Source organism: Cherax quadricarinatus, chromosome 75 (genome assembly GCF_038502225.1).
Source record: "Cherax quadricarinatus isolate ZL_2023a chromosome 75, ASM3850222v1, whole genome shotgun sequence".
NCBI classification, from domain to species: domain Eukaryota; kingdom Metazoa; phylum Arthropoda; class Malacostraca; order Decapoda; family Parastacidae; genus Cherax; species Cherax quadricarinatus.
The window spans coordinates 7,815,580-7,839,450 of record NC_091366.1 but is presented as its reverse complement, the minus strand read 5'-3'; the positions used below and the strand labels follow the sequence as shown (position 1 = coordinate 7,839,450).

Sequence of the window (23,871 nt, the reverse complement as noted above, 5' to 3'; positions counted from 1 at the left end):
CAAAGTGCGCACCAGGGGCCAAGAATAAAATTTTTTGTTATTTTTTCTTACGAATTGGTAGAGAATCTTTTTCTGAAGGTAATAAAACAAAAAGTACGAAATTTGATGGAAAACTGACGAAATTATGCTTTCGCAAATTTTGATGTGTCTGTGATATTTACGAATTGCCGATTTTGCCGACTTTGACTCCCATTTTAGGCTAATTACATTATTCCAGTCGACCAAATTCTTAGCTATTTCACTAGTATTACTTCTATCGATTGAGCACAAGAAATCGCCAAGTCAAATGTTTCAACTACAAATTAGTGATCAGAAATTGGTAATTTGGCCAATTTAACACAGTTCAAAATATTCCAGTTTCAAAATAGGGTCCAGAATAAACAATGTAGGTATTCCTGCCATTAAACTAACATTTCCTCTGTTCATTAGTTACGTTTTGAGGCTTTACAAATGAATTCCATTTTGATTTTTTATTCACATAATGAATTTTTATTCATACCAAAAAATAGAGTATTTACTGTTATGCAATATTGTAATAATTGTATAAATATCATCACTACATTTGTGAATGTATATTAGACCCACCAGCTGGCGGGTATTAGACATGTGAGGTCGTTTGTTTACTCTTGAACATCGGCAAAAATTTAACATTTCCGCTACTTTGAGCTCAGTTTCAAGCCATTTCCAGTGCTAAAACCTATCAAAATCATCTCTATTTCTGTAATATGTCTTCCATTCTATCAAATGAGATCAAGAAATCGCAAATACAACTATAAAAACATACGAAAAAACACTGCAAAAACACTGTTTTAATTGAAAATCACGGTCAGGTTTTTTCTCTCATTATACACTGTGTGCTGCAGGATTTGTTTTATGTGGTGCACACATACCACATAGATGTATTCTCTCATATCAGGCCCAAATTTACCACTCACAGCTTATCAGAGTGAGCTGAGCTCATGGCGTAGATCTACGGTTTGGACCCTGAACATAAAGCTGTAGATCTACGGCACGGACCCTGAAAGGGTTAAACTACCCAATAAAGTGATCAGAAATTGGTAATTTGCCCAGTTTCACACACAATTAGAAATGCCAGTTTCATAATAGGGTCCAAAATAAACAGTACAGACATTCTTCACGCTAAATAACATTTTCTCTGTTCGCTAGTCATGTCTCTGGCCCCTCTTATATTACGCTATTTTTTTTTATTTTGAATTTTTATTCACACAAGAATAGAAGATTTACTGTTATATAGTAATAGTTGTATAAATAATGTCAGTGCATTCCTAAATGCATATTTGACTGGCCAGTTGGATGCATATTGGACAAGTGACATCATTTGTGTACTCTGGAATATCAGCAAAAATTGAGCATTTTTTGCTACTTTGAGCTCAATTTCAAGCTACTTTCAGTCCTGAAACTAATCAAAATCATCTCTATTTCTGTAACACAGCTTCCATTCTAACAATTGAGACCAAGACACTGAGAATACAACCATAAAAACCATACGAAAATACACTGCAAAGTCACAGTTTTAGATCAGAATCAGGGTTGCCATTATTTTTCTCATTATGCACCGTGTGCTGCAGTATTTTTTTTTTTATATGGTGCACACTTACCGCATAGACCCATTATCTCATATCTAGGCCCAGATTTACTGTTCATAGCTTATCTGAGTGAGCTGAGCTTATGGCATACTATGGGACCAACACTGGCTTCTAGCCATGATGCATTGGGACCGACCGTGAGAGGGTTAACAAATTTCAAGTGGGAGACGGGTGACGTGATAAAAAAAACACTTTAATATAAAGCAGGATTTGAACCAGCACACACTACATGAAAGTACACATTAGTTTATCCACATAGCCATATCTCGTATATCTGGGATCTGGCTGTGTGGCTAAAGTGTGCAGAGTATAGAGGCTCGGAATCCTGCTGTGGACTGCGAGATAATGTATATAAATGATACTATATCTTGAGATCTAATATCATTATCTCTCTAAATTACTGTATCCCATCCATTGCTTGAGTTATGGTTGTGATTCATTAGATTTATCTCTTATTTTTAATTCGGTCTAAAGTGTTAAAAATTTCTTTATCAGTGATTTAAATAAAAATACCTTTTAAGATAATACTCCATTATTCCATAAAGCTTTACCTCTTTTCCTAGGACCTTCAGAAGAACAGTGACCTTGATCTGGTAACTCAGTACATGCCTCCACAGTCATCTACATTCCTGGACCGCTTGGCAGCTTCCTCAAACAAAAGGGTGGATTTAGTGCGAGGGTGTGATATTATCCAGGAGCTCTCCATAACAGTCAGGTGTTGCATAAAGACTACCATTCCTCATGAGAGGTAAGTTTTATATTATTAAATGTGCCATGTGAAAAACTTAGGTGATGTTGATTGACTACAGAAAATGTTCTCTGCATGTCATTGGAGTGGATAAATTGTCAGCCCATTTTTATGCACATTTTATGAAGTCCCAAAAGAAAACACAAATTTACTTTCTTTGATGAACCTTAATCATGGCCTAGAGTGAAATTATTTGAGCAGCTTTATAAATTCATGTGAAACCTCAACTATGCATTACTTAGGGCTGCTGTATCCTCCTCACTTTAAACTTCACTGTGCATCACTTAGGGCTACTTGTTTCCTCCTCACTTAAACCCTCACTGCTCTTCATTGAGGGATTATTGTATCTTTCTCACTAACACTTAGAACCTCATTGCTCACCACTTTGGGGTTCCTGTATCACTACATGCAGAACTTCGCCTTACACTATCAATAAAGAACAAAGTTCCTCTTGATAATTACTCTTATTTTACTCATGAAATCGTAATTTAATTTTTTTTTTTTTCAACAAGTCGGCCTTCTCCCACCAAGGCAGGGTGACCCAAAAAAGAAAGAAAATCCCCAAAAAGAAAATACTTTCATCATCATTCAACACTTTCATCACACACACACACATTATCACTGTTTTTGCAGAGGTGCTCAGAATACAACAGTTTAGAAGCATATACATGTAAAGATACACAACATATCCCTCCAAACTGCCAATATCCCAAACCCTTCCTTTAAAGTGCAGGCATTGTACTTCTCATTTCCAGGACTCAAGTCCGACTATATGAAAATAACTGGTTTCCCTGAATCCCTTCACTAAATATTACCCTGCTCACACTCCAACAGATCGTCAGGTCCCAAACACCATTCGTCTCCATTCACTCCTATCTAACACGCTCACGCACGCTTGCTGGAAGTCCAAGCCCCTTGGGTGTGAGTTGGACCTGACTAGCTTGTGCTGCTAGGTCGGATGCCATGCTCCTCTCTTAAGTGACGTGTCTGACCTCACTGGCTTTAGCCAGTGGGGAAATTGGACCTGCTTTGCATAGGCCAGTAGGCCTGTTGCAGTGTTCCTTCTTTTTTATGTTCTTATGTTGATGCTCTTAATAAAATAACTGCCAATAAACCACAGAATGGGTGGAATTTGAACCCATGTGAGTGAGTCATGAAACTCTAGGCCAGTGTGTAACCCAGCTGGCCCAGTGGCTTATGCACTGGCCTGGAGTTTTACCACTCACTTGCCATGGGTTCAAACCCCATCCATTCTATGGTTTACTTTATTTAACTCCATAGGGTATTATGATGAAAGCATTAGACGTAACTGGGAGAGCTACAGCCCACCCCACACCCGAAACTTATAGCTCCCGTCACTGACCTTCAGTTGATAGGACACAGGGTGGTTTTTGGAGACATTTTATGGAAAAAACGTGTGTCAAATAAGCCGTGAAATATGGTATACATATTCTACAGGGTAACCCAAAAATCTGGACACATAGGTGAAATTGCATTTTTGTAAAAATTATGCAGTAATTTTAATGAATGATATCCTTAACATGTCCACCTTTAGCAATGCGAAGTTCAGTGTGCTTTGAAAGATTCACATGAACACAATGCAGTAACTGTGGGAAAAAACAGAACGTTAGTAATATTTCCGGTGTGTCCAGATGTGGATAGTGGCTACTAGATAATAGCAGTTTTGTCGTATTATCAGTGCTGGAAGAGAACAGATAACAAATTAAAAAAATTTATGAAATATATTTCCATTGTAGACAGCAGAGGCTATCACTGGTCGAAAATGAAGATTTCCACAAGAGCCTGTTAGAAATTGTCGTCAGTGATACATCCTCTGACCACATCCGTCACCGGGCACTTGACTTGCTACTCTGGATCACTTCCATATATACGGCCGCAGGTAAGATTGACCTCTCATGGAAATTATTGGTATGGATCTTTTTTTTTTCTTTAATGTAGTAGGCTTTTTTTTATTTAGTGTGTTAAGCGTTCTTTTTATGTGGTGTAATAGGCTTTTTTTTAGTGTAGTAGGCCAGTTCTTTCGAAGGCTTGTAAGCAACCCACAAATTCGGGGTGAATGTTTACCCAACATTTTGGTCGGTCCTGGACCATTATGAAGCTGCAAATTATCCACTTGCACCTTCGTTCATTATTATCCCACAGTGGACCAAAATTTGTAGTTCAGGGTTAGTGTTCCAGCCATGTTATCGTGACATTCAACTTTTGAGGGTACAGTAAAACCTTGATTTACCAGACCGTGTTTTAGTTAATTTTAGTCTTAATGGACAAAATTTGTGGCCCGACAACCTTTGGAAGAAATGGATCAAGTTGTCCGTTCAATCCAGACTTGTCTGTTAGTTATACAGGCTACTGTGTAAATTTATTCTGTATTTATCAGGCAAAGTCTGTTAAATCAGAATTGTCTGTTGTTGGTTTGGGCCTTGGGGTAAATTTATTTTTGGATTCAATAGACTAAGTCCTCTAAATCCAGAATTGTCTTGTTATGTTCATGCAAAAATGTTCTTAGAATTCAGATCTAATGGACAATTAACTTCAGCAACAATGCCATCTCTCATTAGACCATTAAATCGAGAGTTTACTGTATGAAGCATTACTGTTAATAGTATTCAAGGTTTATGGATGAAGACCCTTGAGGGTGTTCATCTGTAAACCTTGATTAAGGAATTGAACCTGAGCTCCCCTTCCTTGGAGTGAACCTAATTGCCTCCTATACCTTCGGGTGCTGTATGACCCCTGATGGGTTTAGCACTCCACCATGACTGTAATAATAATATAGAAGGAATTCGCAGTAAAATAAATTTCTCTTCTTCAAGTTGATGACCACACCATCAGCGTTGGAATCATCACTATGCTACAGCTCCATCTCTCGGGACTTGTGCATTCATGTCTTCTGCTTGGAGACCGCAGTATTGCCCATAAAACATCAAAAATAATAGTCACCGCTCTTGAGTAAGTTAGCAAATGGATTTTCAGTTTAACTCATTTTCAGTATACTTCCCACGTATGATTGAGCTATCAGAAGCACTCTTTGTAACCCACCTGTTCTGTTACTTATCTCAAGTTGAACAACACTCACTTGTCCTTACACAAGTAACATGTTAAACAACATTCACTTGTCCTTACACATGTAAGTCTTCACTAGGTCTTCAATAGGTAAATTAAATTTATTGTAATGAAAAATGGTTTAATAAGCGAGAATTTATTTTTAAAGTACAGGTTAAATGCATTAAATCGCATTTCAGTTAATATTGAAGTTTAATATTGATTCATTAGTGAACAGACTCACATAATGACAATATCCACCCACTTAATGGAAAATATCATAGTGCCTCTAACTCATCTGACTAGTGGATTGGTTCATTCACAGGCAGGAAAAACAAGCAAACTACATGTCAGTGACTGTTGTCATCCACTGTGTACCTACAGTAAGTCGTTGCTGTTGTAAATAACAAATTTCTGTGGCAATTGAAAACTATTACGATACTGCCTTGCCCAACCTAAGGTTCACAAAAGCATCATGTGATAAGAAATGTAGCAGTGTAAATGTTAAGAGGAAGATCATTAGTTTAAACAGAAAAACTGTTTATTTTCATGTATTACAGATTAATTGCAGTGAGACAATAGGTGAAGTGAATCTTTTGTAAATGCTGTCACAATACTTCTTGTACATAAAAGTTACCCTGTTTCCTTGAGTATTGTTCTAGTGTCATAACTGAAACTTGTCAGAAAGTGAAAGCAGAAAATAACCAGCATTCTTAGAAATCCACATTTTTGTGGACTTTGAGATTTTTCACTGAGGGCCATGCCTTAACTTCATCTAGTGTACCTACATTTCTTTAAATATTCCTTTGATATCATTAATAACAAGGCAGTGAAACCAAAGAAAAGCATCTTGAGTTCATATTAAACTCAGAGGTAACTCTTAGAAGCTTCATACAAGCTTCTCTGATTTTACATTGCAAGTTCCAAGACAAAGATTCTCAAGATTGTATTTCCTTCAATCTCTCTCTCATTGTATTTGATATCAGAATTGCATAGGGAATCTTAATCAAATAAGTGACAGGGAACCATGGCCTCTTTCTTATCTGTGTTAAAAAATCTTTTTCATTCTTCCTGTCCTTTTATGATCTTAAATCTAGCTGTCTCCTTGTTTCCTCTTACTAGCCACTTAGGTTATTTTTGGCATTTATTGCTTTTCATTCTAATTATTTTTTTGTATATATCTGAGGAGTTTTTTTTAGCTTATTTTTGAACATTTGTCTGTCTTGTTTACAAGTTTCACTGTGTTAACACCATTCTCCTGATGCACATTACAGTTTTTGAGCCACATATTATTAACAGAAATTATCAGTGTCCTTATGAGGAAAGTACGAGGACCTCTCACAATGTACCTCTTTCTATGTGGTAGCACTAAACATGTGACGAGGACCTGATACCAATATGTAAAAAAAAATTAGTAGTATTTCTGAAGCACTATAATTGTATAAATTATTTTTTGCAGGGGCTCACGTGTCGTTGAAGGCGGCACAGTTTTTGGATGGGCCGTCCTGGAAGCTCTACTGGAGTGGCTGGATCATGTTCTGCATTGTCAGAGTGCTGGAGCTCTTCACTGGTTCTTCACCCTCCTTAACCATGTTAAGTGGTGCAACCCTTGGGGCACCTCTCGCAAGGTATGCTCGGGCCCCACTGCACTTTTGTTATAATTACTCTTTTGCTACAGTTGTTTTATCAGAAGTGCACAGACAGTAATTCAAATGACTGAATTGCAACACCTTGATTATAATTTAAATGACTGAATTGCAACATCAGATTTTATTAAGTTTAGAAATAGACATGTGTAACAGAAGGCTATGGTCTAAATAAAGGCAAACAATAACAAAAAAAGGCACAATACCGTGACTGGAATGATACACAGATAACCCGCACATAAAAGAGAGAAGTTTACAATGACGTTTCGGTCCGACTTGGATCATTTACAAAGTCACGTGACTTTGTAAATGGTCCAAGTCGGTCCGAAACGTCGTCGTAAGCTTCTCTCTTTTATGTGCGGGTTATTTGTGTAAAAGCAAACAAGCTGTCCAGGTAAAGTAATACAGATGAACAAAAATAGAATATGAAGAAAATTCAGATGTATGGAGACTCCAATTGAAATTAAATATTTGAGTACATGAGGTCTTGCAAGTTCAGAATTAATGAGCTAGAAGTTATTGTCTAATAATGTTTTAGGGAAATGGTCCCTTACACAAATAACCCGCACAAAAAAGAGAGAAGCTTATGACGACGTTTCGGTCTGACTTAGACCATTTACAAAGTCACACTGGTTTAGAAAGACACGTAAGCAAACACTATGACATTTATTAGAAAACGTTTCGGTCCTGGGACCTTGATCACTTCAAGGTCCCAGGACCGAAACTTTTTCTAATAAATGTCATAGTGTTTGCTTACGTGTCTTTCTAAACCAACTTGTCGGTATTTCAACAAAGTCACACTGTATCGTTCCAGTCACAGTATTGTGCCTTTTTTTGTTATAAATGGTCCCTTACTTGAAAAAAGTCAACACAGACAGACAATGCTTATACAGTAGGTTAGGTTCTGGGCTGCTGCTGCTCTCAAGTGAAAATTGCTGTACATTGAAAATCTCTTTTCACTTTCAAATGCATATAAAAACCTGATAATATATTTTACTTTTGTTTTTCTTTTTAATTCAACCCTGCCTTGGTGGGATATAGCTGGTTTCTTGAAAAAAAAAAGATTACACTATCATATATTAAATGAGGGAGCAAGAGGCTAGTAACTCTTTCTCCTGTATAAATTACTAAATTTAAATAGAGAAACTTTAGTTTTTCTCTTTAGGTCATCCTGCCTCTGTTGGGATACAGACAATTAGTTAAAAAAAAATATATCAAGTGAGCAGTAGAGCTACGCCTAAAAATGCATATACAGTACACTCATTACTTACCTTAAAATATTTTCATCCTTAGCTTATAGTGAATATGTTTATTGTAGGAAGTCTGAGCAAATGAAGACTGGGTATAATTGAAAACCTCTGCATTAGTGAAACTCTATAAAGCAGGGCCCTCCTGTACTAGCATAAGCCATTTAATTGTTCATATGAGAAATTATACTTGAGAACAAGCAAGTGATGTATGAAGTTGTGTAAGGCCCAGTGGAAAAAAAAAGGTTCCAGTATGGGCCAGTAGGCCTGCTGCAGTGCTCTTTTATGTTCTTTTGTGAAACATGCACCATAATTAATATTATTAAATGTCTCTTTATGACATGTTAAAAATATTGAAGTTTTAGTCCTTCTTATTGGATTGTTTGAGCCAGTGCTTCAGGAATATTGGATGCAGCAGTTCATATACTTCATTGAATTTTTAATTGTGGTAAACTGAATCAATTGAACACTGTACATGGATGTTGACACACTTCTCTAATTTTACTCATGCCCATGGATTCTGAACTTTTTCACATTTTATTTACACATTATATTTCACATTTTGTTTACACATTATATTTCACATTTACCTAGGTAGTAGGTTGGTAGACAGCAACCACCCAGGGAGGTACTACCGTCCTGCCAAGTGAGTGTAAAACGAAAGCCTATAATTGTTTTACATGATGGTAGGATTGCTGGTGTCCTTTTTTCTGTCCCATGAACATGCAAGATTTCAGGTACGTCTTGCTACTTCTACTTACACTTAGGTCACACTACACATACATGTACACGCATATATATACACACCTCTCTGGGTTTTCAGCTATTTTCTTTCTAGTTCTTGTTTATTTCCTCTTATCTCCATGGGGAAGTGGAACAGAATTCTTCCTTCGTAAGCCATGCGTGTTGTAAGAGGCGACTAAAATGCCGGGAGCAAGGGGCTAGTAACCTCTTCTGTATATATTGCTAAATGTAAAAGGAGAAACTTTCGTTTTTCCTTTTGGGCCACCACGCCTCAGTGGGATACGGCTGGTGTGTTGAAAGAAAGATAGATTTCACATTTCATTTACATATTATATTTCATTATATTTCACCCTGCCTTGGTGGGAGATGGCCGACTTGTTAAAAAAAGAAAAAAAAAATCACATTTATTTAATATTTTTTAACACACTGGCCATCTCCCACTGAGGTTGAGAGACCAAAAAAGAAACATTCACCATCATTCACACTGTCACTGTCTTGCCAGAGACATGTAGATACAACAGTCCAGATGTCCCTCCAAACAGCAAATATCCCCACCCCTTCTTTTTAATCTTTCTTTCAACACACTGGCTGTATCCCACCGAGGCGGGGTGGCCCAAAAGGAAAAACAAAAGTTTCTCCTTTTACATTCAGTAATATATACAGGAGAAGGGGTTACTAGCCCCTTGCTCCTGGCATTTTAGTCTCTTAAAACACGCATGGCTTACGGAGGAAGAATTCTGTTCCACTTCCCCATGGAGGTAAGAGGAAATAAACAAGAACAAGAACTAGAAAGAAAATAGAAGAAAACCCAAAGGGGTGTGTATATATATGCTTGTACATGTATGTGTAGTGTGACCTAAGTGTAAGTAGAAGTAGCAAGACGTACCTGAAATCTTGCATGTGTATGAGACAGAAAAAAAAAGACACCAGCAATCCTACCATCTTGTAAAACAATTACAGGCTTCAGTTTTACACTCGCTTGGCAGGACGGTAGTACCTCCCTGGGCGGTTGCTGTCTACCAACCTACTACCTAGTTCTTTTTAATCTATTGGCTCTAAATAATATTTTAGCACAGCACTTTAAGATTTGACAAGATACGCAGTATGTATTACAAAATAAAAGAACATTGCAATTGTGGATGTTCAAGTTTGAATTTAGAGAGACTTCATGTTCTTTTGTATGACATTTAAAATCATAATTATGGCTTCCTTTACAGGTTACTCAACTGTTAACAATGATATCAGAAGCACTGAGCAAGAAAGTGGACCCATTACATGCAGTATTGCAAACTAGGTTCAATCTTTATGGGACCCCATTCGAGAGAGAGCTCTTCGACACTGATCCTCCATTACTTGCTAAACAAACGGTAAGTTTTAAAAACATGTAATTATTGTGTTAAGTTACACAAAGATGAGTAGCAGTATGGTTTTGAAGAGAGGAAGGGATAAACAGATTTGCAGCAAGGCACTGCATAGTGGGCCCAAGACTTGGAGACCCAGAGTAGTAATTGTAGGGATATACAGTGGTCCCTCGTTTTTCGTAATTAATCCGTTCCTGGAAGTGTGACTATTATCGATATTGACGATTTTTGAATCCCTTTTCCCCATAAGAAATAATGTAAATCCAATTAATTCGTTCCAGATACCCAGGAGTATGAACAACAATTTTTTTTTACCTTAAAGATAGATTTACATACACAAAAGAATGAACATTCAACATGACAGTTACCTTTATTGAAGGCTGTAGTTGATGAATGGAAGACAGGGAGGAGGAGAGAGGGAAGAGAGGTTATTGTTTGGAAGGGGAATCCCTCTCCATAAGGACTCTAGGTCACTTCAGGGGTCACTTCCCTAGCATAAATATAGATTTACATGGAGAAAAGAATGCCAAATAAATGTAAAGCACTAATAAAATGTATAAACGAACATTGGTAATAGGGGTAGTTGATGAGTGGAAGGGTCTGTCTAGTAGGGTGATCGAAGCTAAAACATTGGGTAGTTTCAAATTTAGGTTGGATAAATACTCGAGTGAGAGGGGTTGGTTTGAATCGGGCTTGCACATGAGTAAATAGGTTTATCAAAACTTATTGCTTGGGTAGCAGTTATGCTGTTATTGGGTTGGATTTGTGAAGGACCTGCCTAGTATGGGCCAACTGGCCTATTGCAGTGTTCCTCCTTTCTTATGTTCTAAAAGCTATGGCTTGGTTAGTTTCAAATTTAGGTTGGATAAATACACGAGTGAGAGGGGTTGGATTTGAGTCGGACTTGCACCTGAGCTTATTGCTTGGGTAGCATTTGTTCTGTTAGTGGGTTGGATTTGTGAAGGACCTGCCTAGTATGGGCCAGCAGGCCTGTTGCAGTGTTCCTTCTTTCTTAAGTTCTTATGTCCTTATTTAACATCACACTTACCTTTATTAAAGACTTGTTTGTGTGAGGGAGGGATGGCGAGTTTATTGTTGGAGAATATGACACTAATATCAACTCTACGGCTTATTTATCTATCAATTCAACTAATATGACATAAATAATATTAATAACATAGAAACATGGAATATACTTTAGAATGAATAAAAAAGTCATTATGTATATCACGAGAGGTGTTGTGTTGTTGTTGGGTGTATAAGGGCCACTGAGAGTAAGCCGTCCATAATGTTGGTGAAGCAGCAGCTGAGGCGGCGGTGTTTTCTGTAGCCCTATATAACTCCAACAACATTGGACGAGTTGGTAGAATCGCTGAATCACTGAAGAAGGCACCCTCTGCCACCATCACAACCACTACTGCCCTCTACTACCATCACAACCACTATCACTACCACCTTCTACCACTATTACAACTGCTACCACCTTCTACCACTATTACAACTGCTACCACCATCACTACCACCTTCTACCACTATTACAACTGCTACCACCATCACTACCACCTTCTACCACTATTACAACTGCTACCACCATCACTACCACCTTCAACCACTATTACAACTGCTACCACCATCACTACCACCTTCTACCACCATCAACCACTATCACAACTGCTTCCACTCTATGACCACCACTTTCATATTTTTCTACAAACTTTTTCTTAAATTACAGTAGGGCCCCGCTTTACGGCGTTTCACTTTACGGCGTTCCGCTAATACGGTCATTTCAAATTATGACCAAAACTCACTATACGGCTCCCCCCACCTGACTTTCTAATACGGTCACCGCGCCCCACCCTGTTTGTTTACATTCTCTGTGAGCTCAATAAGTACTAAGTCTCTCCATTTTGTCTGGAAACTCGAAAATTTCAAGTGTTTTTAAAAGTTATTTCATATTTTATATATACTCTGATAATTATACTTATGTATACCTGTACCTAAATAAACTTACACACTCTGCTGGCATGCAGGTACACATTAAAATCAGTAAGAGTGTCTTGTGTCTCCAGACGTCATATTAGTAATGATAATAATAATCATCGAGTCTCATTACGTTAATATACACATTTTCATTAATCCATCTATGATATTTTTTCAAAATTATATAATTATATAATTATATAATTATATAATAAACATGATGCATAACATATAAATAAGATAAATACACCCCACAGTATAATAAATATAAATGTGAGATGTGGTAGCAGACGACTTGCACAAGTGACTCCATATTAGAAATAATAATAATAATGATAATCACCGAGTCTCATTAAATGTCGTATATTACGTTAATATACACATTTTCATTAATCCATCCATGATATTTTTTCAAAATTATATAATAAACATGATACATAACATATAAAGATGATAAATACACCCCACAATAGAATAAATAAACATAAATATGAGATGTGGTAGCCAGATAACTTGTACAAGTGATGGCAAGAATAACATTTTCTCTAATCTAACATAAGAGAAAATGTGTTACTGGGGGTAACTGTAGAAAATTATTCCTTTTGTATGTATGTAAGTTTATTCAGGTATACACAAATACAGTTACATAGATTATCATACATAACAACATATGTGTAGAGAACCTAGGATAACCCAAAAAAGTCAGAGTGACTTATTTCCATTGCCTTCACTCAGAGCATCATTTCTTCTCAAAATGATGCTACATGAGAATGGGAGTGTTCTTCTTTATTTATTCTGCCGTATCAATGTAGAGACAACCTGTACACAATGTAACTTGTACACAAACCAGACGTGTACACTTTTTGTTTACAAAACTTACCTTCGCCTGGTTTGTTTACATAACTCTTCGCCTGTCCTCTCTCATGCACTCATTCTCTCTCTCTCTCATTTATTCGTTTTATCTCATTTACTTACTCCTGACCCTTGGAGGCAAAGAGGGGAATGTATGAGAGTATAGTTTTACCAACGCTCTTATATGGGTGTGAAGCATGGGTGATGAATGTTGCAGCGAGGAGAAGGCTGGAGGCAGTGGAGATGTCACGTCTGAGGGCAATATGTGGTGTGAATATAATGCAGAGAATTCGTAGTTTGGAAGTTAGGAGGAGGTGCCGGATTACCAAAACTGTTGTCCAGAGGGCTGAGGAAGGGTTGTTGAGGTGGTTCGGACATGTAGAGAGAATGGAGCGAAACAGAATGACTTCGAGAGTGTATCAGTCTGTAGTGGAAGGAAGGCGGGGTAGGGGTCGGCCTAGGAAAGGTTGGAGGGAGGGGGTAAAGGAGGTTTTGTGTGCAAGGGGCTTGGACTTCCAGCAGGCATGTGTGAGCATGTTTGATAGTGAATGGAGACAAATGGTTTTTAATACTTGACGTGCTGTTGGAGTGTGAGCAAAGTAACATTTATGAAGGGGTTTAGGGAAACCGGCAGGCCGGACTTGAGTCCTGGAGATGGGAAGTACAGTGCCTGCACTCTGAAGGAGGGGTGTTAATGTTGCAGTTTAAAAACTGTAGTGTAAAGCACCCTTCTGGCAAGACAGTGATGGAGTGAATGATGGTGAAAGTTTTTCTTTTTCGGGCCACCCTGCCTTGGTGGGAATCGGCCAGTGTGATAATAAAATAAATAAAATAATGAGTGGACTGTATATACATTTTATCACTCTGGGATGCTTAACCCTTTCAGGGTCCGTCCCGTAGATCTACGGCTTTACGTTCAGGGTCCAAACCGTAGATCTACGCCATGAGCTCAGCTCACTCTGATAAACTGTGAGTGGTACATTTGGATATGAGAGAATACATCTATGTGGTATGTGTGCACCACATAAAACAGATCCTGCAGCACACTGTGTATAATGAGAGAAAAAAATGAAATCATGATTTTTCGATTAAAACAGCAACTTTGCAGTGTTTTTTCGTATGTTTTTTATAATTTATCATGGAAAATATTACAGTATGTGTGGTTTTAGCACTGGGCTTGAAACTAGCTCCTGGATATGGTAGCCCGGCTGACTACCATGCATACCACACTTGATTTCTTACAATAAACACTACTTGTCTCACCCTAGATTAAGACTACAAATATTTTAAGGTAAGTAATGAGTAAACTGTATATGCATTTTATCGCTCTAGGATGCTTAAATGTAATAGAATATTATGTGGCCTGGTATGGTAGCCCGGCTGACTACCATACATACCACACTTGATTTCTTACAATAAACACTACTTGTCTCACCCTAGATTAAGACTATAAATATTTTAAGGTAAGTAATGAGTGCACTGTGTGTGTATTGTACTTTTTTATTGTTTTTTGATGCCTGGTTCTATTGCTAACTTAATATATGTTAGTGTAAACTTGTTATCTAGTGTTTGTATGCATTTATAAGGGAAAAAAGGATGTTCCACTTTACGGCGGTTTCCGCTTTACGGCGGTAGCCTGGAACCTAACCTGCCGTATAAGTGGGGCCCTACTGTATATGTGTTTCTCACATTCTTTACCAAAGGGCTGGCACTAGAAGCTTTCTTTGGAGCCATGGTGACTTATTGAGCAGTTGCAAGCACTAAAACGAATGGAATATTATGAAATGTATCGTATAAACTCGTGGGATCATCCCCACTGATAAACAATGGCACACTGGCTGGGAATGGAGTGTGAGGCGGCTCGGGGCTGTGTGTACAAGTCCCAGATGAACGACTATTTGCGAGTCAAACGATGATTCATGAGCCAATGTTTTGACGAAAATAACGTTACGATTTTCTAAAATTACGACCATCGAGCCTTACGATTATCGAGGGACCACTGTACAACCTGCTGCCTAACAGGAGACAGGAGCATAAAGACAACAAACGCAAACGCAACAAGAAATTCACATAGGACTTGAACAAAGCTACATATCGTGGGTAATTTCATCCACAAAGACATATACAGTGGTCCCTCGTTTATCGTCCTTAATCCATTCCTGGAAGTGGGACTCTTATTGAAATAGATGATTTTCGAATCAATTTTCCCCATAAGAAATAATGTAAATACAGTTAATCCGTTCCTGACACCCAGAAGTATTAAAACAAAAAAAATTTTTACATGAAATATAAATGTAGTACATAAACAATACAATGGGACATGATGAATGAAACATTAACAGCATAACACTTACCTTTATTGGCGATTCTTCTTAGTGTATGGGAGACTGGAGGAGGAGAGACATTGAATTACTGTTTGGAAGGGGAATGCCCTTCCATCAACACCTCAGGTACCAAGTGCTTTTCTGGGGTTACTTCTCTTCTCTGTTTCTTAATGCCACTAGGACCAGCTTGAGAGTCACTGGAGTCCTGTCTCACAAAAAAACTCTCCAGAGAGCTCTGTTTCTGGCATCTCTTTTAAACTTCCCTAAAATGGGCCAAGACTCTGTCACTGTGCAAGTTGCCGATATGGCTTGCAACATCCTTTTCAGGGTGATGTTTTTCCATAAATCTTTCCATCCTACCCCACATTTCAAAAATCTCCTTAATTTCTGAAGAAGGCACCTTCTTCCATCTCTCTTCCTCCTCCTGCTGAAGCTCTTGCAGCTCCTCAGTGGTTAGCTCTTTGTTTTAGTCCTCCACCAACTCTTCCACATCCTCCGAACTCACATCCAACCCCATGGAACTCCCCAATGCCTCAATAGAGTTCACAACTGACATAGGCTTTGGTGTAGAGTTTTTTAAAGTTTGAAATGACCTGCTGGTCCTTGGGCTGGAGGAGAGGAGTGGTATTCGGGGGCAAGAACTTTACTATGATGATCCCAAACTCCTTCAGAATTAGGTCATCCAAGTTTGGAGGATGACCAGGTGCATTGTCCATTACTAGGAGGCACTCGAGATCCAATTTCTTTTCCAGGAGGTAATTCTTCACACTAGGGCCAAACACTTCATTGAACCACTCGACGAAAATTTCCCTCGTGACTCATGCCTTATTATTAGATCTCCAAAACACACACAATTTACTCTTCATAACATTGTTTTTCTTAAACACACTGGGATTTTCAGAATGGTACACTAGTAACGGCTTCACTTTGAAATCCCCACTAGCATTAACACAGAAAATGAGCGTCAGCCTGTCTTTCAAAGGCTTGTGTCCTGGCAGTGCCTTTTCCTCCTGAGTAATGTAGGTCCTCTTTGGAATTTTCTTCCAAAAGAGGCCTGTTTCATCACAATTGAACACTTGTTCAGGTTTCAGCCCTTCAGCCTCTATGTACTCCTTGAATTCATGCACATATTTTTCAGCTGCTTTTTGGTCTGAACTGGCAGCTCACCAAGCCTTATCACACTGTGTATGCCAGTACGCTTGTTAAATCTCTCAAACCAGCCTTTGCTGGCCTTAAATTCACTCGCATCACCACTAGTTGCAGGCAATTTCTTTACCAGATCGTTGTGCAACTGCCTAGCCTTTTCACAAATAATTGACATCATAAGACTATCTCCTGCTAATTGTTTCTCGTTTATCCACACCAATAATAACTTCCCAACATCTTCGAGTACTGGTGATTTCATTTTTATCAGCATATTTACCCCCTTGCAACAACAGCTCCCTTGATTTCCTTTTTCTTGGCCACGATGGAAGATATGGTTGTACGGGATTTGTTATACATCCTGGCCAGTTTGCCCACACGTATGCCACTTTCACATTGTTCAATGATGTTTTTCTTAAATTCAGTCATATTTCTCACTTTCTTTACCAAAGGCTTGGCACTAGGAGCTTTCTTTGGAGCCATGGTAGCTTATTTAGCACTTGCAAGCACTAAAATGAATGGAATGTTATGAAATATTTCGTATGAACAAGTGGGGGAACGTCGCTCACTGGTAAACAATGGCACACTGGCTGGAAAGGGAGGCCGAGGTGGCTCAGAGCGTGATTGCGCGTCCAGGACGAAAGACGATTAGTGAGTCAACAGACCATTTGCGAGCCAATGTTTGGATGAAATAACGGGACGATTTCCGAAAAGGACGACTATCGAGCCGGACGATTATTGAGGGACCACTGTATTGGGAAAACTGGGACCTACACGGAGGACTGAAAATGTGGTAGGCTGAGTTGGAGGTGATTAAAAAACTGTTAATGATACAACAAAAAAGAAAAATTGACAGACTAACTGACAAACCCTAATATTTATCACAAATATTTCTGATGTAGGTGAAGTTGAATATGAGAGCCACCAGGGTGCTAGCAAACATACAGTACTGAACTTGGAGTACCTTGTGGAATTAAACGTAGAGGTAAGAACGTCAAGGGAGGGTATGAGAAGCCCAACTTCAGAATAAGGGATGCTGCGAAGATGAGGAGATTAATATATTCAGTGGAGTGAGAAAGGAAACTGGAAGGAAAGTCAGTGATTGAGAAGATGGAATACCCGGTTGGGAAGTGCCGGGAGGTAGAGGGAAAACTCCATAGCCAGAAAATATAGAGCTCTTGATTCAACTGGAAAGGCATTATGGAGGCAGTCGAGTCGAGACATTGTGGAAGGCAATCCTCAGAAAGAACATGGTGTCACAAATGAAAATGGAATAGATTAGATTTAATCTTGCATCAGACTGTCCAATATATAAGACTTGTTTTATTGTAGTTGCCACCTTGGTGTGTTTTACATGCTAACACTTTTTTTTTTTTTCCAACAAGTCGGCCGTCTCCCACCGAGGCAGGGTGACCCAAAAAGAAAGAAAAAATCCCCAAAAAGAAAATACTTTCATCATCATTCAACACTTTCACCTCTCACTCACATAATCACTGTTTTTGCAGAGGTGCCCAGAATACAACAGTTTAGAAGTATATACGTATAAAAATACACAATATATCCCTCCAAACTGCCAATATCTCAGACCCCTCCTTTAGAGTGCAGGCATTGTACTTTCCATTTCCAGGACTCGAGTCTGGTTATATAAAATGACCGGTTTCCCTGAATCCCTTCACTAAATATTACCCTGCTCACACTCCAACAGCTCTTCAGGTCCCAAATCCCATTTGTCTCCATTCACTCCTGTCTAACACGCTCACGCACGCTTGCTGGAAGTCCAAACCCCTCGCCCACAACACCACCTTTACCCCCTCCCTCCAACCTTTATATTTTATATTTTATATTACTTTTATTGTAAGAAATTTTATTTTGATAGCAATAAATGTTTTTTTTTTCTTTTTGGGTCACCCTGTCTCGCTGGGAAATGGCCAATGTGTTAAAAAAAAAACTGTTTTTCCATGCTTTCATGTAACATGTCAATAATGATTAATCACTTTCACCCACAGATAAGTGGAAGTTCATCTGGTCCTTCAAATTCAAACCACAACACTGGGAACAATAACAACAACAATAATAATAATATTAGCTTTGGTGGAACTGGTATATCAGGAAGCATGCAGGGAGGCCCTGGAGGAAGCACGCACAACTCTACCATGAATGGCAAAACTGGCGGCCCTGGAACCACCATTGGGTACCCATACATTATGATGGGACGTGATGACAGCGATATCGGTGCACTCTTAGGACGGGGTTCACAAGTTGGCTCCTTCCTTGGCTTAACGCACACCAGTGCACTGTGTGGTCTACTGGAGGTGGAACCACTTCATTTCACTTTGCACATGGCTAGCGACGGTACGAAGATGGAAAGAGCTTCATCAGGTTAGACCCTAGTTGCTATTTTTCATGAAAGTGTAGAGAATTGTTTTCTTTTACTGTGGATGGCATTGGTGAGGCTTGATAGTACTGCCTACAAGACATGGATTCTGTATTTGCTTAATATAGCAAAATATGCTCAGTATTGTATGTTATAACATCAAATATATGTTGCTCTTGCATACAGTAAATGTTTTTTTTTTAGTAAGTCAGCCGTCTCCCACCAAGGCAGGGTGACCCAAAAAGAAAGAAAATTACCAGAAAGAAAATACTTTCATCATCATTCAACACTTTCACCTCACTCACACATAATCACTGTTTTTGCAGAGGTGCTCAGAACACAACAGTTTAGAAGCATAAACGTATAAAGATACACAACATATCCCTCCAAACTGCTAATATCCCGAACCCCTTCTTTAGAGTGCAGGCATTGTACTTCCCATTTCCAGGACTCAAGTCCGGCTATACAAAAATAACCGGTTTCCCTGAATCCCTCGCTAAATAATGTAAATGTATACTCTTTTTTTTTCTTCAACAAGTCGGCCGTCTCCCACCGAGGCAGGGTGACCCAAAAAAGAAAGAAAATCCCCAAAAAGAAAATACTTTCATCATCATTCAACACTTTCACCACACTTACACATTATCACTGTTTTTGCAGAAGTGCTCAGAATACAACAGTTTAGAAGCATAGACGTATAGAGATACACAACATATCCCTCCAAACTACCAATATCCCAAGCCCCTCCTTTGAAGTGCAGGCATTGTACTTCCCATTTCCAGGACTCAAGTCCGACTATATGAAAATAACCAGTTTCCCTGAATCCCTTCACTAAATATTACCCTGCTCACACTCCAACAGATTGTCAGGTCCCAAGTACCATTTGTCTCCATTCACTCCTATCTAACACGCTCACACACCCTTGCTGGAAGTCCAAGCCCCTCGCCCATAAAATCACTGTTGGAGTGAGAGTGAAAGGATTCATAGAAACTGGTTAGCCAGACTTGAGTCCTGGAGGTGGGATGTACCTCCAGGATATTTGTAGTTTGGAAGGGCATCTGAACTGTAGTATCTTTGCCTATGGCAAGACAATGATATTGAATGATGGTGAAAGTTTCTTTTTTGGGTCACCATTCCTTAGTGGGAGATGGCCACTGTTGTGATTAAAAAAAAAAAAACACTACTTACAAAAAAGTGATCCAGAATCTCTGTGCTATATCATTTGGTGTCTCTAATTGGAAATTATCCAAATCTCTTAGTAGTAGTGGTTTTACTATCCTATACTGTCACTGTATTATGAAAATTGATGCTTAGGTTTTGTTACATCATGAATGTGCAATTCTTATATTATTCACTGTTATCCATGTTTTGTATTCCATCCACAGTAACGAGGAAAGTGACTCTCACCATCTTTGCTGAATTTTTGGCAGTCTTTATCAGTAATGACGTTTTTTTAAGATTTCTGTGGTGAACAATGCTTAAATATTTTGAGACATTTTCTCTACCTGTACTATGTCTGTAACTTCTACATGCCTTATAAGTACTGTATTCTGTGGTATGCTTTCTCCCATAGTTCTCAGTTTCTCATACTTAGGCTTAATAACACCAGTGGTAAATATAGATAACACAAATTGTTCTATTTTCTGAAAGGATGATAGCAGCAGTCTCGACTTAATTTCTTTGCGCATTTTTTAGTATTAGTTATAAGAGCCACCTCTCGTATATTTGTTATGTGGACTACTAAAAAGATAATGAATCGTATAAAATCGGAGTTGTCACAGTTGCTGTTTGCAGATGACACAGTGGTATTGGGAGGTTCGGAAGAGAAGTTGCAGAAATTGGTGGAGGTATTTGGAAAGGGTGTAAAGAGAAAGAAGTTGAAAGAAAACACAAAAAAGAGCAAGGTGATGAGAGTAAGTAGAAGTACAGCCTCTCCTCAGTTTGCGACATACTTGTTTACTGATTCCTCGGACTCACAACTGGCTATCTGACCAGTATGCATACTTAAATAATGTATATTAGAGCTGATTTATTATAATATACAGTACACTACTGTATAAACATTTAAAAATATACCAGAAATATTATAAATGGTGCAAAGGTGACATGAAAACAATGTCAAAGATGGCTGACACAAACCCACTACCATTATAGTATGCTCCTCACTTAGCAACAAATTCGTCTACAGACGTGGTCTTAGGAACGGAACTCCGTCGTTAAGTGAAGAGAGGCTGTATAGGAAATGAAGATTGTAGGCCAGATTGGAAGGAGTATGGAGGAAGTGATTGTGTTTACCTATTCATGTCCAATATGTAGTTACAGGAACTAACTTTAAGCTCATAATGTCCAGTCGTCTGTACTTTACACTAGTTTGCAGTCGTTGTAACACATGCTACCTCCTCCTCGATCCCATTCCAATACTCTTTTCATTCTTATTTACTCTTAAGCATTGTCTTTTCTTGGTTTGCAGTTGTGGTCTTTTGCTGCTCTGTTGGTACTGAGAAATCCTTAAGCTATTTTCTTACATCCTTCCATGTTCTAGTATGTTATTATTTCCCTTTTTTTTTTCTTTCATCAACAACGATGGAGTGTTTCTTGTGTTTCTTCGTAAATTGTGTGTGTTAGCCATGAGGGACATTTACATTTCTCCCAGTTTTTTTTATCTTCTCTACATATATATTTTTTATTATTATCACACTGGCCGATTCCCACCAAGGCAGGGTGGCCCGAAAAAGAAAAACTTTCACCATCATTCACTCCATCACTGTCTTGCCAGAAGGGTGCTTTACACTACAGTTTTTAAACTGCAACATTAACACCCCTCCTTCAGAGTGCAGGCACTGTACTTCCCATCTCCAGGACTCAAGTCCGGCCTGCCGGTTTCCCTGAACCCCTTCATAAATGTTACTTTGCTCACACTCCAACAGCACGTCAAGTATTAAAAACCATTTGTCTCCATTCACTCCTATCAAACACGCTCATGCATACCTGCTGGAAGTCCAAGCCCCTCGCGCACAAAACCTCCTTTACCCCCTCTCTCCAACCTTTCCTAGGCCGACCCCTACCCCGCCTTCCTTCCACTACAGACTGATACACTCATACACTCTTGAAGTCATTCTGTTTCGCTCCATTCTCTCTACATGTCCGAACCACCTCAACAACCCTTCCTCAGCCCTCTGGACAACAGTTTTGGTAATCCCGCACCTCCTCCTAACTTCCAAACTACGAATTCTCTGCATTATATTCACACCACACATTGCCCTCAGACATGACATCTCCACTGCCTCCAGCCTTCTCCTCGCTGCAACATTCATCACCCATGCTTCACACCCATATAAGAGCGTTGGTAAAACTATACTCTCATACATTCCCCTCTTTGCCTCCAAGGACAAAGTTCTTTGTCTCCACAGACTCCTAAGTGCACCACTCACTCTTTTTCCCTCATCAATTCTATGATTCACCTCATCTTTCATAGACCCATCCGCTGACACGTCCACTCCCAAATATCTGAATACATTCACCTCCTCCATACTCTCTCCCTCCAATCTGATATTCAATCTTTCATCACCTAATCTTTTTGTTATCCTCTACATATATATTTAACCTTTTCAAGGTCAGTCCCATTGTTCTATGGCTTTGAAGCCTGGACGAGTCCCGTAGTTCTACACCATTAGCTCAGCTCTCAGATGAGCTGTGAGCAGTAAATTTGAACTTGGAGATGAAGGAATAGGTCTTTGCGGTAAGTGTGCAACGTATATAAAAAAAATCCTGCAGCACACAGCGCATAATGGGGAAAATAACTGCAACTTTTTTTTTTTTTTGGTTTAAAATGGCGACTTTGTGGTGTCTTTTCATATGGTTTTTATGTTTATATTCTTGTTTTCTTGGTCTTATTTGACAGAATGGAAGATATATTACAGAAATATAGATGTTTTTGATTGGTTTCAAGATATTCCAGAGTGTACATACAAATTACATCACTTGTATAATACCCGTCCAGGTGGTCAGTTTGTGTTTACAAATGCACTGACATTGTTTATACAATTACTACAATACTGCAGTAGTCTGCATAACAGCAAATCTTCTGTTTTTTGTGTGAATGCAAATTTCATATGGAAAACAAGCATAATATAGGAGAGGCCTGAAGATGTGATTAATGAATAGAGGAAATGTTCTTTTAGTGCCAGAAATGTCTGCATTGTTTATTCTGGACCCTATTTTGAAACTGGCAAATTTTTTTTTTTTTTTTTTTTTGTGAAATTGACTAAATTACCAATATCTGTTTACATTATTGGGTAGTTGATATAGGTAAATTGATGGTTTCTTGTAATCAATCTATAGAATAGAAAGAATACTAGTGAAATGTCTATGATTTTGGTTGACTGGAAGAATGGAAATGGCTGAAAAAAGGGCTCAAATTGGGTGAAATTGCCAATGCGTAAATATCGTCGAGATCACTAAATTTGCGATAGCATAATTCCACAAGTTTTCCATCAAATTTCATACTTTTGGTTTCATTATGCTGTGAAAAAGATTCTCTATTATTTCATAAGAAAAAAAAAATTTAATTTCTCCGACCCTGAGAGCAAGTTTCAGATAAGGGATTCCGACCCTGAAAGGGTTAAGATGCAGAGACGACACTACAGTTGTATATGTATTTCATTTTTTATTTAACATAAATAGTTTTTTAGGGTGGTATTTTGTCATCTGCATATGTGAAGGCTGCTTTTGAAGTTTGCTACTGAACTACATGAGGGTTTCACTGTATTCAAGTGATCTCTCTAT

General features: G+C 38.5%; 1 protein-coding gene across 8 annotated transcripts in view; it reads left to right on the top strand.

Moving 5' to 3' along the window:
- Positions 1-23,871, top strand: part of Bruce (BIR repeat containing ubiquitin-conjugating enzyme) — a 231,818-nt gene that overhangs the window by 68,967 nt on the left and 138,980 nt on the right. For all 8 annotated transcript variants that reach the window (XM_070101002.1, XM_070101006.1, XM_070101005.1 and 5 more), the window contains exons 16-21: positions 2,171-2,355; positions 4,113-4,255; positions 5,190-5,325; positions 6,878-7,046; positions 10,273-10,422; positions 18,722-19,094. In XM_070101002.1, coding sequence (XP_069957103.1) covers positions 2,171-2,355; positions 4,113-4,255; positions 5,190-5,325; positions 6,878-7,046; positions 10,273-10,422; positions 18,722-19,094 — 1,156 coding nt within the window. The remainder of the gene's footprint in view (positions 1-2,170; positions 2,356-4,112; positions 4,256-5,189; positions 5,326-6,877; positions 7,047-10,272; positions 10,423-18,721; positions 19,095-23,871) is intronic.